The sequence below is a fragment of the Schistocerca cancellata genome, chromosome 9 (assembly GCF_023864275.1).
Source record: "Schistocerca cancellata isolate TAMUIC-IGC-003103 chromosome 9, iqSchCanc2.1, whole genome shotgun sequence".
Taxonomy (NCBI): Eukaryota; Metazoa; Arthropoda; class Insecta; order Orthoptera; family Acrididae; genus Schistocerca; species Schistocerca cancellata.
Genome location: NC_064634.1, coordinates 475,321,941 through 475,341,086, shown reverse-complemented (window position 1 = coordinate 475,341,086; position 19,146 = coordinate 475,321,941). Strand labels below are relative to the sequence as shown.

Genomic DNA, 19,146 nt, shown 5'->3' with positions numbered 1-19,146 from the left:
ATATGTGAAGCCTTCAGTAACTACTGTAGCACAAGATTATCAAAAGATATCTCACAAACCCACAGAACATCTTCTTGTCAATGTCAATGCACAATTACTGCTTCACTTTACTTCTTATACCACTTCAATGATGGGTGATATGTGAGAGCTAATCAACGAAGACTGATATTGATTTTTTTCATAGATGTTTGTAACTCCATTACAATGTTAGCATGATCTTTTTCCAACTACTCCTCCCCTACTTGAATGCACTTCTCTAAAATGTCTCTGTTAGTGGTATGGTGATAATCATGGCCTCTTATTTCAGCCAGGTAGGAAAACAAGGAAGGACTGGACCAGTGGGGATTTTACATGCTTCATTCAACGGTAGAACACAAATTTATTTTATTCACTTTCAGTCACATAGTAGTGAATTAAACTTTTTTTATTAATCAAAAGGCCAAGCAATGAGACTCTAATTTAAAATTCAATGCCAATTTTTAAAAATTACAGAAAATTTAAAGTTAACTGTAACCCAAGATGATTAATATTCTTTAGGGCAAGACATGCCCCATATAAGCCATAGAATGAAATAAGGGTAAAGTCATAATAAAGGTAGACATATATCAAAATTACAGTACCAGAACAGATCAGAAGAACCTTAATTACCAAACAGAATTGCTGAGAGTAAAACATCATTTAAACTTGACTGATTAAAAAATACTAAAACCACACTTAAAGCAATTTAATGCTAATATCTACATCAGGTAATTTTAAACCCAGAAACACAGCCAACTGAAGATGTGTATGTGTATGTGTATGTTGGGATCCCAACATACACCAATATTTACTTAAGGTGAAGACCACAAATAAACCACAAGCTAACAGACACAAATTCAGAATTATTCTATGTATAAACTTAACTTGAACAGGAACATTAAGCATTGTGGCTGTAGTTGGAGGAAATAGCACAAAAGACAGACAGCAGCAAAAGCTGCTGAGCACATAGACTACAAGTGACATAAACAGCTTGGCTAAAGAAGTTGACAGGGCATGAGTCAGTAGGGACCAATCCTGGGTAACACGTACCAGCAGTGGAGTACAAAAGATTATTAATAACAGTTTCCAGCAGCACAGCTTAAGGTAAATACCACAAGGTTATGGATACAAATTCAGAATTATTCCAAGTATAAACTTAACTTGAACAGAGACATTAAACAGTGTGGCTGTGGTTGGAGGAAACAATGCAAAAGACAGACAGCAGGGAGAGCTGCTGAGTGAATGTACTTCAGATGATGTAAACAGCTGACTAAGCAAGCTGACGGGGCATGAGCCAGTGGGCCCAGATCTTGAGTAACACGTACCAACAATGTAGTACAAAAGATTATTAATGACAGTTTCCTGCAGCACAGATGATTTTAATTAGACAGAATTCCAACACACAGCCATATATCAAATAAATAGCTCTAAGGGTATAATTAATTAATCTGAACTCTTACCAAAGGCCTGACAACTTCACTGCTTTTCTTAATAAGTTAACCAAAAGATCTAAAGAACCTGCTACAAATATTTATAAAAAATAATTTCAGCAATAAAATTGTAATATCACAGTTTTTTTCTCTTTAACAAACCATGAAAGCAGCCACAAGTACACTTGCATGACATTCAAACCTCATCTGTATGCACATTAGTCCTTAGTTGTTAGGGGAGAACAAATGTGTCTTGGAACAGATTAAATTTATCTGAGCCACTTAAATAGAATAGACGCACTATGTAATTTCTTAGATAGCATAGGCCTTTAGCATTAGCTTCAAGGAAACCAGAACAACAAAACAAATTATAAACAGGCCAATAAACTAGCAAAACTGACACACATTCTGACATGAAAAATTACACATCTATGATAACTGGTAATACTAAACATTTCACTGCACTTACAATTGAAAATTACTTAACCAACCATTGACTTCAAGAATCAGAAGCATTAGTGGGAGGTGGACAAGAGTAGGTAATGCATACGCTAATGCAAACTGCCAATCTTCCAAATAAGCTTTCTTCTGAAACATGGTGTTCTACACTGGCTAAAGGTTCACAAGCACCATGAATACATAAGGTTAACACATAAAACAATTACAATAAAACAGTCTAAAATGTCTAACAGATCTTAGAACACATTGCCCTTCAAGTATGGTGGAGACATGGGCATCTGTACCCAACAAACAGAAGGAAGGCAAACCAAAATGACAGTGAACACTGCCTTGACAGCTCAGTGTCCTTCTGATAAATCACAGCTCAAACCACATCGGTACTTAGTAACTTATACAGGGTAACAAGAACCTGATATTGGTTGCCCGCAAACAGCTAACACAATGGCAAAGAGGCCCTTCGGAAAGTTTGTTGCAGTTTCGTTCCTCAGCTCATACTGCCCACCGAAACTGGCAACAATGCCCACCCAGAACCTCCACACCAGTGGCCACTGCACTCCAACTGCAACACATCAGTCAAAGATCATGAGACTACTGATACATTGCAAGAAATCCATCACAACTCAATCAGTCCTGAGACACATGGTGCATGCCATTCTTTGACAGGTCCTCACTTTTTTTACATAGAGTACAATATCTCATTTTTGATTGTGATACAAAAAGAGACAACCAGACTTGTAACTAAACTGGATATTTTTAGCCCATGACTGGTTTTAGGCTATGCCCATACTCAAATTGACCTATGTACAAGAGTCAAAATTACAATATATCCAAACAGATGTTTACATTAAATATGAGTACAAACTATAAATCAATAGCAAATCACAACCAGTACATACCAATGTTTGCCAAGTAAAATTTCCATCAAAAACAGCAGTATATAAAGTGTATATATATATCTAAAAACAAAGATGATGTGACTTACCAAACGAAAGTGCTGGCAGGTCGATAGACGAAAGACGAAAGGATGTGGGTTTTAAGGGAGAGGGTAAGGAGTCATTCCAATGCCGGGAGCGGAAAGACTTACCTTAGGGGGAAAAAGGACAGGTATACACTCGCACACACACCCATATCCAACCGCACATACACAGACACAAGCAGACATTTGTAAAGGAAAAGAGTTTCGACAGAGATGTCAGTCTAGGCCACTAATGATGGTTAACGAATGATACTGATCAAGTTGGAAGCTACTAGGAAACCTAGAAGAGGTGGTGCCCTCTTCAGACTGTGATTCTCTTATTTTGGGAATGGTTGTTTCCACAGAAATTCACAATCTTTAAAAAAAAGCAGTGTATAAGATGATTACATAACATACATGGCACATACATATGTTTTGTAAGTGTGTTTATCTACACAAATCAAATGCAATGTAATAACTAAGGTCTAACTTACACATTCAGAGAGGGTGAGACCTACATGGTGTAAAGCATAAAAATGTCAGCACATTGTCACAGAATTACAGCTCAGCACTGCTACATTGTTCCACACATAGCATTGTTACTTTGTAGCACAACTGTGGCAAAGGTGCCAAACATGGGCATAACCCACAAACAAAATTTAAAACAGTTTTGTTGACATACCATTAAAAGGTATCTACTAGTCTAATCATGTTATCATTTTTTGAAAAAAAAAAAGAGAGCTACAACAGTAGGATCACATGCGAAATTACTTAAATAAAATCCACTGTAATTATATAAACATTAGCTTCCGGACAGTCAGTACAATTACCAGGAAAGGGGAAGGGGGAAGAGAGGGGAGGAGGGAGGGAGAGTAAGGTAAAATGGAAGGGGGTAAGGCAAAGCAAGACAGAAAGAAAACTGATGAGATAAATGGGACAAAAGGGTTGAAAAGGGGAGGGAAGAACCCAGGAGTGGAGGAAGAGTTGGGAGGGGGGGGGCATAGGTGGCAAGAGGGGGGGGGGGGGGGGAATCTACGTTGAGGACTGCAGCAAAGCAAGCTGTAATGCTTAGTTACAAATTTGCAAACCAATGACAAGCATAAAATACAAGCTCTTCATTATAATAAATATTTTTCACAATTTTACATAAAATTCTGAAAAAATTGTGTACCATAAAATAAAATTATGAAACACAGTGGCTGGGATTTAACACTACCAAGCATAGCCTGCTCTCAAGGAACAAAGGACAAATGTTTCAAATCATACTTCGAACTCATACAATGTTGTGTGAGCAAGCATATATGTCTTCTAGAGAAGATATAATCTTATTAAAAGTACACTTAGCAAGAGGCACCCACACCTATGTAACTACCGATTAAAACAAATTTGGTTCCTTCAGTGTGTACAAGCTGTAATATGATTCTTGCAAGTCCTTCTACAAGTACAAACTGGTAGTAATTTTATCACTCGTTATGAACTGCATGTTAATCCAAACAGTAAGACAACATTCAGTCAGCATCTTCCAAAGGAGCAGCATTCTGTTGGTAATACAGATAGTACTTTATAAAGTCCTGCTTTGTGCAACAAAGGGACTTCAGGTGAACATCTAGGAAGAACTGGAGACTCTCAAGAACAAAATAAAAGAACTCGATAAAATTCTACATGAATGGGTACATTTCTGGTTTAACAGATTCTTTACTCTCTTCAGGAATGTGCTGTAATCAATATTTCTGCATTTATTTATAATATATGTGTCTCCCACCTCCCTCCCCCCACTATCCATGTGCCACCACTTTCCCCTTCCCCTCCATTCCAGAACATTCCCTTCTTGTTATCCCCTCCCCTCCCCTCCCCCCCCTACCATTTAACTGCAACCCCATTTTCCCCACCATTCCTATTTGTCCCTTCCCTCTGCCTTCCAGTCTGTAGGCTTGTCCCCATCCTTACTCACCAGCCTCGCTCCATACCCCTGCTACGCCCACCCCCTACCATTCCTTCCCTTTTTAATCCTCTCCTCCCACCTTCCTCCAAGCCCCTCGTTATCTTTGATGTATAAATTTGTTTAACTACCTGATAAATATCCATTGATGCTGCTTGTTTAATCCATTTTTGGTGAGAAGTCACCTTCCCTAAAATAAATTGGCTGTAACAGTGTCTGAGATAATCTAAAACCAGTTTTTCCCACTGTCATAATATTTTTAGTCTTGAGAGTGGCTCATCTGTATTATGTTGTATAGCAGGTGCTATAGTACTCAGATTAGTGTATACATTGTGCTCAGACACGCATTTATGATACTTTATATCCTGTATATTTTAAAAACCTATTGTACCCTAAGTGGTGATGATCATCATCCTAAATTTTACCTTCTCTACAAACAATTTGGCTTTAGCAATATTTGAGATGGTCTGAAACTTGTATTTTCCAAGTGTAACAATATTTTTTGCCTTGAAATTGGTTAAGTGTGTCAGGTTGTGTAGCACTTACAGTAATGTGCCATTTTATTCAATTTAATGTATTCATATTAATCATACTGTAATTTACACCAGAAAATCCAGGATGGAAAGTAACAATATTATGAAAGGGAAAGTTGCTACTCACCATATAGTGAAGATGCTGAGTCACAGATAGGCACAACAAAAAGACTGTCACAAATAAGCTTCCCGCCAATGAGGCCTTTGTCAAAAATGGACAACACACACACACAACACACTCACACAAACATGACTCACACACACATGACTGCAGTCTCAAGTGTGGCTTCACGTGCCAGAGACTGCAGCTGTGTGTGTGTGTGTGTGTGTGTGTGAGAGAGAGAGAGAGAGAGAGAGAAGAGGAGAGAGAGAGAGAGAGAGAGAGAGAGAGAGAGAGAGAGAGAGAGAGAGATCTTTTTTGGCAAAGACCTCATTGGCTGAAAGCTTATTTGAGATAGTCTTTTCATTGTGCCTATTCTGTGACTCAATATCTCCACTATATGGTAACTAGCAACTCTCCTTTTCATAATATTGTAGCTTACACTCATTTGTATCCTATATATTTTAACATTTTCAGACCTGAATTTTTCTAGTGGTTAGAACTGCTACACACTGCTACTTTCAGTTACCGATATTTTCATAGTGGTGCCTAACAGGTGGCAGCACTTGCACGGTATGAAGAGGCTGAACACTCACAAATGTATACCTTGGGTTTCCTCTGGGAGAAAATGCTTCTGTTGCAGCTAAGGCACAGTAAACATTAATGTACACAATTGTAGCTAGAGGATATGAAAGGGTTAAATGCTTATTGTGCCCTAACTGACTATGTTCTTCACTCTAGATGTCTTTTGCTCTTTAGCCTCTCCCCTCCCCTGTGTCTCTCCTTATTTACAGTTTTGTTATTTACTTTGATTACTAATTACATAGCTGTAGACACCTCTTACTAAGTCTACTTTTGATAAGATTATATCTCCTCTAAAAGATTTGTACACTTATTCACACAACATTGTGGACATTCACCATATCATTTGAAATGTTTGTCCTATGTATCTTGGCAGCAGTCTATGCTCGATGGATTTAAATCATAGCCACTACATTTTGTCATTTTATTTTATGGTACACAGTTTTTCCAAAAGAATTTTATGTATTATGGAAAATACTTCCTGCAATGTAGAGATTGTATTTGATGCCCATCATTGGTTTTGACATTTTTAAATACGCATTTCAGCTCACTTTGTTACAATCTTCACTCTGGGGTCCCGCTTGCAACCTATGCCCTGCCCCCTCTTCCACCTCACTCCTCCCCCCAACCGCTTCCTTTCCATATTGCCTTGCTTTCCCCTAACCCTTTTCCTTACCCTCCCTCCCCTCTCCCTTCAGATTATCCAAAACTCTATCTTTCAATGGTACAATTTTTCAACTTTTTAAAATTCTGCTTGTGGTTTATGCTCAAGTATGGTGTCTTTACCACAGTTTGGTTAGTGCTATGTAGGCTACAATGTAGCAATACCGTGTTGTAATTCTATGACAGTGTACTAACATTTTCATGCCTTATTGCAATTATATCTTACCCGCTCTGGATCTGTAAGTTAGACTTTAGTATTGTATTTTATTTGTGTAAATAAGCACACTTACAAAACATACGTATGTGCCACATATGTTATGTAGTCATCTTGTACACTGACTGTTATTAACATTGTGATCTGCTATGAAAACAACCTTTCCTGAAATAAAAAAATCACAAGCCAAAGAAAATGTCACCTCTGCTAGGTTTCCCAGTAGCTGCCAACTTCATTAGCATCATTTGTTAATTAACATTAGCTGTAACAACACATAAATATGTACCCACTTCATTTACAGCTATTTTTGATGGACATTTTCTTGGTGAATATTGGTATGTGCTGGTTGTGATTTGCTATCAGTTTATGCTTTGTATTCATATTTAGTGTAAACATGTGTTTGGATATATTGTAATTTTGGCTTTTGTACTAAGGTTGGTTTGAGAATGGGCACTGCCTGAAACTGGTCATTGACTAACTAAATATCCATTTTAGTTGCAACTCTGGCTGTCTGTTTTGCATCACACCTTCCTTTTCTCGAGCACTGTTTCAATGTTCTCAAATCAAATGCCCCAAAGCTTTGCCTTTAGTGATGGGGAAAAAAATCATAGGATACAAGATCAGGACTATATGGTAGAAGCAGTACACAGGTAATGTTGGATTGAATCAGAAACTGCATGACTTGATTTACTACACAAGTCAATCCACTGTCATAATAAAGTCACCATCTAGTCCAAGAAAGTTCTGATCACTTCCTTGCAGCGTGTTCCCTGAGTTTGGCCAATACTGACATATAGTATGTTGGTGTAACAGTAGTGTGAGGGGGGGGGGGGGGCTGCATGATGGTAAATCATTCCATAGCAGTCAAATAATGTGATCACCATCACTTTCCCTACAGATGGGAAAACTTCTGCCTTTTTTGATGTTGGAGAACCTGGCAGTTTCCACAATGTGCTGACTTGTTTTCCTTCAAGATCATAATGATGTAGTCATGACTCATTACTGGTGATAATTGATTCCAGAAATGTGTCGCCTCCATCAGCAAAGTGACACAGCAGCTCATGACTGTCTTCATTCGCACAGCCTTTTGTTGGGAGTCAACAGATGTGGCACCCAGTGTGCACAAACATGGGTTATATTGAATAATCAACGAAAGGATAACGTTCTACGAGTCAGGGCGTGGAATGTCAGAAGCTTGAACATGGTAGGGAAACTAGAAAATCTGAAAAGGGAAATGCAAAGGCTCAATCTAGATATAGTAGGGGTCAGTGAAGTGAAGTGGAACGAAGACATGGATTTCTGGTCAGATGAGTATCGGGTAACATCAACAGCAGCAGAAAATGGTATAACAGGTGTAGGATTCATTATGAATAGGAAGGCAGGGCAGAGGGTGTTACTGTGAACAGTTCAGTGACCGGGTTGTTCTAATCAGAATCGACAGCAGACCAACACCGACAAGGATAGTTCAGGTATACATGCCGACGTCGCAAGCTGAAGATGAACAGATAGAGAAAGTATATGAGGATATTGAAAGGGTAATGCAGTATGTAAAGGGGGACGAAAATATAATAGTCATGGGTGACTGGAATGCAGTTGTAGGGGAAGGAGTAGAAGAAAAGGTTACAGGAGAATATGGGCTTGGGACAAGGAATGAAAGAGGAGAAAGACTAATTGAGTTCTGTAACAAGTTTCAGCTAGTAATAGCGAATACCCTGTTCAAGAATCACAAGAGGAGGAGGTATACTTGGAAAAGGCCAGGAGATACGGGAAGATTTCAATTAGATTACATCATCGTCAGACAGAGATTCCGAACTCAGATACTGGAATGTAAGGCATACCCAGGAGCTGATATAGACTCAGATCACAATATAGTAGTGATGAAGAGTAGGCTGAAGTTCAAGACATTAGTCAGGAAGAATCAATACATAAAGAAGTGGGATACGGAAGTACTAAGGAATGACGAGATACGTTTGAAGTTCTCTAACGCTATAGATACAGCAATAAGGAATAGTGCAGTAGGCAGTACAGTTGAAGAGGAATGGACATCTCTAAAAAGGGCCATCACAGAAGTTGGGAAGGAAAACATAGGTACAAAGAAGGTAGCTGCGAAGAAACCATGGGTAACAGAAGAAATACTTCAGTTGATTGATGAAAGAAGGAAGTACAAACATGTTCTGGGAAAATCAGGAATACAGAAATACAAGTTGCTGAGGAATGAAATGAATAGGAAGTGCAGGGAAGCTAAGACGAAATGGCTGCAGGAAAAATGTGAAGACATCAAAAAAGATATGATTGTCGGAAGGACAGACTCAGCATACAGAAAAGTCAAAACAACCTTTGGTGACATTAAAAGCAACAGTGGTAACATTAAGAGTGCAACGGGAATTCCACTGTTAAATGCAGAGGAGAGAGCAGATGAATGGAAAGAATACATTGAAAGCCTCTATGAGGGTGAAGATTTGTCTGATGTGATAGAAGAAGAAACAGGAGCCGATTTAGAAGAGATAGGGGATCCAGTATTACAATTGGAATTTAAAAGAGCTTTGGAGCACTTACGGTCAAATAAGGCAAAAGGGATAGATAACATTCCATCAGAATTTCTAAAATCATTGAGGGAAGTGGCAACAAAACGACTATTCACGTTGGTGTGTAGAATATATGAGTCTGGCGATATACCATCTGACGTTCGGAAAAGCATCATCCACACAATTCCGAAGACAGCAAGAGCTGACAAGTGCGAGAATTATCGCATAATCAGCTTAACAGCTCATGCATTGAAGCTGCTTACAAGAATAATATATAGAAGAATGGAAAAGAAAATTGAGAATGCGCTAGGTGATGATCGGTTTGGCTTTAGGAAAAGTAAAGGGACGAGAGAGGCAATTCTGACGTTATGGCTAATAATGGAAGCAAGGCTAAAGAAAAATCAAGACACTTTCATAGGATTCGTCAACCTGGAAAAAGCATTTGACAATATAAAATGGTGCAAGCTGTTCAAGATTCTGAAAAAAGTAGGGATAAGCTATAGGGAGAGACGGGTCATATACAATATGTACAACAACCACGAGGGAATAATAAGAGTGGACGATCAAGAACAAAGCGCTTGTATTAAGAAGGGTGTAAGACAAGGCTGTAGCCTTTCACCCCTACTCTTCAATCTGTACATCGAGGAAGCAATGAAGGAAATAAAAGAAAGGTTCAGGAGTGGAATTAAAATACAAGGTGAATGGATATCAATGATACGATTCGCTGATGACATTGCTATCCTAAGTGAAAGTGAAGAAGAATTAAATGATCCGCTGAACGAAATGAACAGTCTAATGAGTACACAGTTCAGTTTGAGAGTAAATCAGAGAAAGACGAAGGTAATGAGAAGTAGTAGAAATGAGAACAGCGAGAAACTTAACATCAGGATTGATGGTCACGAAGTCAATGAAGTTGAGGAATTCTGCTACCTAGGCTGTAAAATAACCAATGACAGACGGAGCAAAGAGGATATCAAAAGCAGACTCGCTATGGCAAAAAAGTCATTTCTGGCCAAGAGAGGGCTACTAATATCAAATACCGGCCTTAATTTGAGGAAGAAATTTCTGAGGATGTATGTCTGGAGTACAGCATTGTATGGTAGTGAAACATGGACTGTGGGAAAACCGGAACAGAAGAGAATCGAAGCACTTGAGATGTGGTGCTATAGACGAATGTTGAAAATTAGGTGGACTGATAAGGTAAGGAATGAGGAGGTTCTACACAGAATCGGAGAGGAAAGGAATATGTGGAAAACACTGATAAGGGGAAGGGACATGATGATAGGACATCTGCAAAGACATGAGGGAATGACTTCCGTGGTACTAGAGAGAGCTGTGAGGGCAAAAACTGTAGAGGAAGACAGAGATTGGAATACGTCAAGCAAATAATTGAGGATGTAGGTTGCAAGTGCTACTCTGAGATGAAGAGGTTAGCACAGGAAAGGAATTCGTGGCGGGCCACATCAAACCAGTCAGTAGACTGATGACCAAAAAAAAAAAAGGGGATGGTCAGGCATATGTTTCAGTGACTGTGTGGTTTAAATAAACACAGAATTTTATTGTGTCATACTGCTCCTCTCATGTTACCTCTATTGTCTGGTATATGAAATGCAAAGAGCTTCTACAAAATAGAGCATTAGTACCAATCTACTGATACTTGAGCACTGCCGCTTATGGACATTATAAATGAAAACCCACTCTTTCAAATACTCGTGTTACAGATGAGAAAATATCATGGAAGCCACAGTCAGTCTCAGTCTTTGTTGATCAGAGCTTATAGATATTAGCGTCAGTCATGTTGTGAAACAACAAAAATCAATAAAATAAAACAAACCTCCAGGGTCTGTTTAGAATTCCTGTCAAATTGTGTCCAGAATTTGTGACTGAGTTAGACCCAATTTTAACCCTACATCCTTAGAACAAAAGACTGTTCCCAGTGATTAGAAGAAATCCAAGTCACACTTGTCTACTAAAAGGATAGGAAACTGGTTCATAAAACATAGCTCATTGATGTCCATCTGTTTTAGAATCCTACAATGGAAAATCCAGGATGGAATGTAACAATATTATGAGAAGGAAAGTTACTACTCACAATACAGTGGAGATGCTGAGATGCAGATAGGCACAACAAGAAGACTCTCACAATTATAGCTTTCAGCCATTAACGCCTTCGTGAACAAGACACACACACACACACACAAACACTCTCTCTCTCCCTCTCTCTCTCTCTCTCTCTCTCTCTCTCTCTCTCTCTCTCTCCCTCAAGTAAATGCAACTCACACACACAACTGCAGTCTCTGGCAACTAAAATCACACTGCGAGCAGCAGCACCAGTGCATGATGGAAGTGGCAACTGGGTGGGAGTAAGGAGGAGGCTGGGGCAGGCAGGGGGAGGGATAGTATGGTGGGGGTGGTGGACAGTGAAGTGCTGCAGGTTAGATAAAGGGCAGGGGTGAGGTGGGGAGGGGGAAGTAGTGAAAAAGGAGAGAAATAAGAAGACTGGCTGTGGTGGTGGAATGACGGCTGTGTAGTGTTGGAATGATAACAGGGAAGGGGCTGGATGGGTGAGGACAATGACTGACGAAGGTTGAGGCCAGGGATACAGGGATGTATTGCAGGGAAAGCTCATCCCTGTGCAGTTCAGAAAAGCTGGTGTTGGTGGGAAGGACCCATATGGCACAGGCTGTGAAGCAGTCATTGAAATGAAGGATGTTTGGCAGCTTGTTCAGCAACAGGGTGGTCCACTTGTTTCTTGGCCACAGTTTGTTGGTGGCCATTCATGTGGACAGAAAGCTTGTTGGTTGTCATGCCTACATAGAATACAGCACAATGGTTGCAGCTTAGCTTGTAGACCACATGACTGGTTTCACATGTAGCCCTGCCTTTGATGGGATAGGTGATGTTAGTGACTGGACTGGAGTAGGAGGTGGTGGGAGGATATGTGGGACAGGTCTTGCATCTAGGTCTATTATAGGGGTATGAGCCATGATGTAAGGGATTGGGAGCAGGGGTTGTGTAAGGATGGGTGAGTATATTGTGTGAGTTTGGTGGACGGTGGAATATCACTGTGGGAGGGGTGGGCAGGAGAGTAGGCAGGACATTTCTCATTTCAGGGCACTGAAGCCTTCACTGACCATAATTATCCTCCCAACCTTGTACATAACAAAATCTCCCAGGCCTTATCTTTCCAGTCTCCCACCACCCCGCAAAGTCCCACTGTCTGGCCACAGAGGAGCAGTCCCCTCATAACTCAGTACCACCCAGGACTGGGGCAACTGAATTATATTCTCCGTCAGCATTTCAGTTACTTCCCATTGTGCCCTGTGTCAAGATGTATGCAAGATTAATAGTCAAATGACAGCCTACTCACCACTCAAACTGACAAGCTGGCAACCCTGACATGATCACCTGCATAATATCACTGAATTAACCAGTGTTCACGAGGGAGATTTACAAAATGACTGGTACTTCAGCTACTACTAATCCCACCGTGTTGTGACTGGCTATAAGCTGCATGGCTACCACCTTTCTAGTCACACAGTCTGGCTTCAGGGTTTGCACAGGTGAAGGCCAGTTCTTTCTATTCTAGAATTTTGGGAGACACTACCAAGAGTGTGCTGGTAGTAAGTTAGCTAGAGCAGTGGTACACCACAGAGGATCTCAGACCACAGTGCTCTATTAGTGCCATTACCTTGTGTTAGCCCAAAGAACACAAATAGGACAATCAGAGATTTTAGACAATGAAATGTAGAAATGTTTGTCAGTAAATTCAGCCTCATCTCATGGTCATTTACTGCTCAGTCCTCAGTAAAAGAAAATTTCATTAAGTTTCTGGAGGCCTTCTTGATGGTTTTCAGTTAATGCTTTCCTTTCAATAAATGCTTTCCTGACACACTCATGAAGGGATCATGGATAACAAGGAGTACTCAGATTTCAAGCATGAGAACAAGAGAACTACATATGGAGGCAAAAGCCAGTCCAGACTCAGAACTCTTCAGCTATGTAAGGCAATATAAAAAAATCTTTGATAAAGTAGTCAGACATGCCAAAAAATTGGCACACAGATTATGGTGCCTTGGTGGCCAAGTTAGATCAACTGAAGCAGCAGATCAGCAAACTACTGTATTATCTTGTTGCGACTCAAGCAATGTCAGAGGCCAGTAGCAATACCGCCAATGCTCACACAGCAGATCATCAATGACCTCATTTGATACTATGTCTGGTCAGTAAGGTGTCTGTTGGTATCACCAAAAATTCAGTGAGCAAGCACACAGATGGACAAACCTGTGCAATTACCCAAATGCCACTGGCAGGTGGAAGTAGGTGCTTCCTCCTATTGTTGGCCAGTGTCTCCAAGCATGTTTGTTAGTGATTGGCAGTCTGGCTGGAAATATTTAATAGGCACTGGATCCTAATTGTGTATTTATCCACTGAGAATGTTGCACAGAAGATGACTGCCTATATCATTCTCTATGGCCATGGTGAATAACTCAGTGAAACCAACATACAGCACTCTGCAACTAGAATTAATTTTGGGTTTGCATCGAGTTTTCACATGGGATTTCATCGTCATGGACATCACTGAATCCATTATTGGAGCAAACTTCCTTGCCTATTATACCCTACTGCCAGACATGAAGAACATTCACCTGGTTGATAACACCACTGGCCTGACTGCATCTGGTTTTCAACAAGATGCAGCTGTACACACTGCCAAACTGGTTAAAGTTGTGGACAAAGAGTACACTGAGTAGTTGCATGGATTTCCAGCCTTGACACGACCACCTGGCATGCCTAAGAAGGTGCTGCTGAACACCGTTCACTATATCAAGGCAAATGACAGGCTCCCCACATCTTGTAGCCCATGACATTTGGCTCTGAACTGGCTGGCAATTGCAAATGCAGAGTTTGACAGTACAGTCCATGAGGGAATCATATGCCCATCAAACAATCCCTGGTGACCCCTGTTATATCTAATCCTGAAGAAATGTGGTGTGTGGAGTTCGTGTGATGACTATAGAACTCTTAACATGAGAATAATACCAGACAGATACTCTGTGCTGTTGTTGCATGATTACAATTATGTATCGAATGGTGTCAATATCTTCAGTGTAGTAGCCTGTGCTAAAGCATATGTGCAGATATCCACGGTGGAACTGGATATCCCAAAGACTGCTGTGCTTACTCCTTTTTTGCTGTTTGAGAACATGTTTATAATGTTCGGTCTCTGGAACTTACACAAACCCGGCAAAGGTTTATTGACTCAGTGCTACAAGGTCTGTCATTTTGCTTAGCCTGCCTTGATGACATCCAGAATTTTTTGGACCCATCAACATTTAGTAGAAGTATTCAGATGGTTGGAATGACTCAGTGTGATCCTCAACACAGTTAAATGTATCTTCAGCCAGACACAGGTGGATTTCCTGGGATACAGAATATCACCTGCAGGATCGCTACCACTACATGAGAAGGTGGAAGCTTTTTTGCAGATTGCACACTCAAGCACCACCAAACAATTGCCCTGGTTCCTGGACATATTGAACTTCTTCCACCGCAACTTGCCACCCTTAACTGAGCTACAAGAGCCTTTAACTGCAGTCCTCTCTGGCCCAATGAGTAAAGGCAACTCAGTCACAACAGGGGCTGATGGTATGAGCTTGGCATTTGAAGCAGCCAAGAAGAGAATCACAGATGCTGCACTGTTCATGTACACCAACCCAAATGCATCCTTGCCACTGGTAGTTGATGCTAGTCAATTGGTTACTGGCATGGTGTTACAGCAGCAGTGTGGTGATGTGTTACAGCCACTACTGTTCTTCTCACACAAGTTGTCACACTTGCAACAGAAATAGAATATTCTAGCCATGTATGAAGCTATTAAATACTTCAAATGCCGTGTGGCATTCAAGCCTCAGCTGGAAGCCAGAGACATTATCATCTAAATTGATCAGCAACTGTTGACATATGACTTTCATCAGAACTACATGAACTGTTCACTGAGGCAGCAACACGAGCTCATGTTCACTCTCTGGTCTTAACAATGTGGTGGCCAAATGTCTCTCTTGTGTCGTCAAGATCTCCAGCATGATCAGCTACACTAATCTTGCCAAAGCACAACAAACAGACCTGGAACTACTAACAGCAACATCATCAGCACTAGACCTCAATTGACAATCCCACAACCAATGATGAACTACATTGTGACATGTCCACATACAAACCTCATCCTTTCCTACAAACCATATTCAGAAGAAACACATTCATGACTTTACACAAATTGAGTCATCTTGGTGTACAATCTATGACCCGTCTAGTGACAAATTATTATGTATGATCATGGATGCAAAAGACTGCCATGAATGGGTGAGAAGTTGTATTAAATATCAACACAGCAAGATTCACTGACACATACACACACCTGTAGGGAACTTTCCAAACATGACTGTCCACTTCAACCACATTGACACCATCATCATAGGACCACTACCACTATATAAATTGCCAATGTTACATACTCACACTGATAGACCATTTCACCTGCTGGCCATAAGTTGCACTGATAGACAATATTTCAGTAGAAACATTGGTCTTTGCTTTTGTGTCGCACTGGATATCATAATTCAGCTGCTGCTACTCATCACAATGGACCATGGACAGCAATTTCAGTTTGATCTGTTCACCCAACTCACAAAATTTTGTGGCACAGTGCACCAGAATATGATGAACTACCACCCAGGCAGCAGGCAGATGACTGAGAGATGCTACATTCATTTCAAGCAGCATTGATGTGCCATGACACCAAGTGTACTAAGACCCTTCCCATGATGCTACTGGGCCTCATGAACATTTATAAATTGGACTTAGATGCTTCATTGGTTGAGCTGGTGTATGATAAGAAGTTGCATCTACCAGGTGAATTTGTGGACTCAACACTCTGCCACTACTGGACCGAGATCAGCCCAACCTTTTCTGTCAGCTCAGAGACAACATAACCTAGTTCTGCAGACAAGGAACAACCTCTACCTTTGTGAATGAGGACTTCAGTACCTGTCCCCATGTCGTGCCACACACAGAGGGCATCAAAATGTCTCAACAGCTTCCATACACAAACCCACACTACACACGTGCAATGAGGAAAAACATTTGACATTTTGATTAATGATAAACTGACCACAGTTTCCACTGACAGGATCAAACTGGCACACATGTCTCAAGAAGCACTCCCATCAGAAGATCCATGGCTCCAGCCTCATCCAACAGCTGTTCCATCACCAACATCACTGTCAACAGTGCCAACTCCAGCACAAGCGAATCTATCAGCAGTGTGCAAAACAAATTCTGGTTGACACATCCATTTTACATCCCACTTTTTGGATAGTGCTCTGCTTTCACCAGGAGGACTGATGTAGTGACCTTCTGCTGGTATGGAGTGTTGTGTCACATACACCATGTGCATGTGTTTACAAACAATGTTCTGTCAAACATTACAAGCCAGATACAGGAGGCATTGTGTTTTATATATGTTTTTCTTTCATGTATTCTTTCATTTATGCTTTCAATGGTTTTGTACCTTCCATGCCTAGTTATTAGTGCATAGATATGGGATAATTTGTGTGTACTGTTCGTTGAGGATTAATGTGGAGTGGTGACTTGTATCCTTAGAAGCTACCATATTTCTTCACAATTTCTCCTGTGGCTGCATGTGGTAAAGTTTGTTAATGATTTCATGAATAAGTTTTTCATGTAGCCCAGTTTCCAGTTTCACTGTGTTGAGATACACACAGGATTAAATCATTGAACAACAGTCTACCCAGCTCATACCGAGAGATCTATTAAATAGAATGTACAGAGTATTGGTCACAAAATATGGATTGAGAGTAAATTGAAGAATGAAGAAACTAATGAGGAGTAACGGAAATGACATAAGTGACGAACTTAAAATCAAGGCAGGAACACTAAACAAAGAGAAGGAATCTTGCTACCTTGTGACAAAATAATGAATGATGGATGAAACAAAGAAGATATATGAAGCTACTAGTACACACAAAGTGGACATTCCTCATTAAAAGAAGCCTCAGACTGAAGAAGACATTTCTGGAAATATATGTCTGAAGAACGCCACCATACGGACTATGGGAAAAACAGAAAAGTAGAGAACTGAAACAATTGAGAGGTAGTGTTACAAAAGGATGCTGGATGGATAACACAAGAAATGAGGCATTTCTCTGCAGAATCAGGAAGAAAAGGAAAACATGGATGGCACTGACAAGGAGAAAGGACAGCATGATGGGACATGTGTTATTATATTCCATGGTGCTCATACTAGAAGGAATATTATGGGAAGACAGAGATTTGAATACATTCAGAAAACAATCAATGATGTAGCCAAGAACACCTTTACCTTTATAGACAAATAATTATAAGCACCTATATATACTGTACATGCACTTTAAGTTATTACCATAACTGTAAATGCCCTAGATTTTGAATTGCAGAATTTGCACCAAGTGAGCTGGGAACTTCCCATCAAACTGTTCATTAACTTTGTTATCAACTCCATAATTTTAGCTTCCATATTTTCTGCCTTATTGAAATGCATGTAATAATTCTAGTTTTAAGAACACTGATTGTTCATCTATACATTGTGTTCTTTAGGTCTCATTGTGAAGGTAAACCTTCAGAGACATGCACTGAAACCAAGTTCTTAAATCACTGGTATTCTTGCAAAAACTGAAGCCACAATTAAAGTCATGTCCCTGTTAGGAGCCACTACATATGATTAATTTGGAAACAATAATATTTTTTGAAGATTGTTCAAATACTTTTAGTGACCTAGTATGTACTTCATTTTTTCCCACTTTGAAATTTTCATCCCAACTTGTACAGAATTCCCTTAATACAAAACTGCTGAGACATTAAACCTTAATCTCACCTTCTTTTACTACCCACTGTGGATGCTCCATGTATCTACTTCTCAAGTGTACTCATTTTTGTGAGTTTCTGTACCCGAAAGTTAATTCTTTGGTCTTCTTTGTTGCAGCACAGTGATACATAATCAACATATGTGAAGAGGTAGCATGACACAGAGCCAATGTATTCAAGGTGACAACATGACAAGTGTAAAAAGAAGAACAAAAGTGTTTAGAGATATATGAAACATAAAGAACATAAAAAACTGTACTAACATTTTCATGGTCCAATAAAAAAATTGTTAAATATTACAAAAATTTACAGTTTTTCAGACATGCAAAAATCCCTCTCCTAAACTTTTAACATTTTCTTCTTAATTAAGACTCACCAGTTAAAGATGAAATTTTCATTAAATGTACACAATAAATGTGGTACTATCAGCCAGAGATTTCATTAAAATACCCCAATGCAGTGTCACCTATCATTTAAGCTCAAATAGGCAATTTTTCAGTAACTGTCCATTTCACAGAAATATAAAAGATGTTTCATAGTTAATTCTATGCTATGTATATTTATTAAACTGTTAATATGAAAACGACTACAGCAGACAACTTCACATTTCCACCACTACTTGTGTTCACACTTCCTGTTAATTAGAGTATACAGCATTTACATCTAGATCTACACCTATGCTCTGCAAACTGCTATGAAGTTCATGTCAGATGATATATCCCATTGTACCAGTTATTAGGGTTTCTTCCTGTTCCATTCATGTATAGGAAGAATGAGTGTTTAAATGCCTCTGTGTACACAGTAAT

At 39.8% G+C, this 19,146-nt stretch overlaps 1 protein-coding gene across 1 annotated transcript in view; it reads left to right on the top strand.

Moving 5' to 3' along the window:
- Positions 1–18,603, top strand: part of LOC126100855 (uncharacterized) — a 28,206-nt gene extending 9,603 nt beyond the window's left edge. The window contains exon 2 of the mRNA XM_049911523.1: positions 18,459–18,603. Coding sequence (XP_049767480.1) covers positions 18,459–18,473 — 15 coding nt within the window. The 3' untranslated portion in view covers positions 18,474–18,603. The remainder of the gene's footprint in view (positions 1–18,458) is intronic.
- The last annotated feature ends 543 nt before the right edge of the window (positions 18,604–19,146 follow it).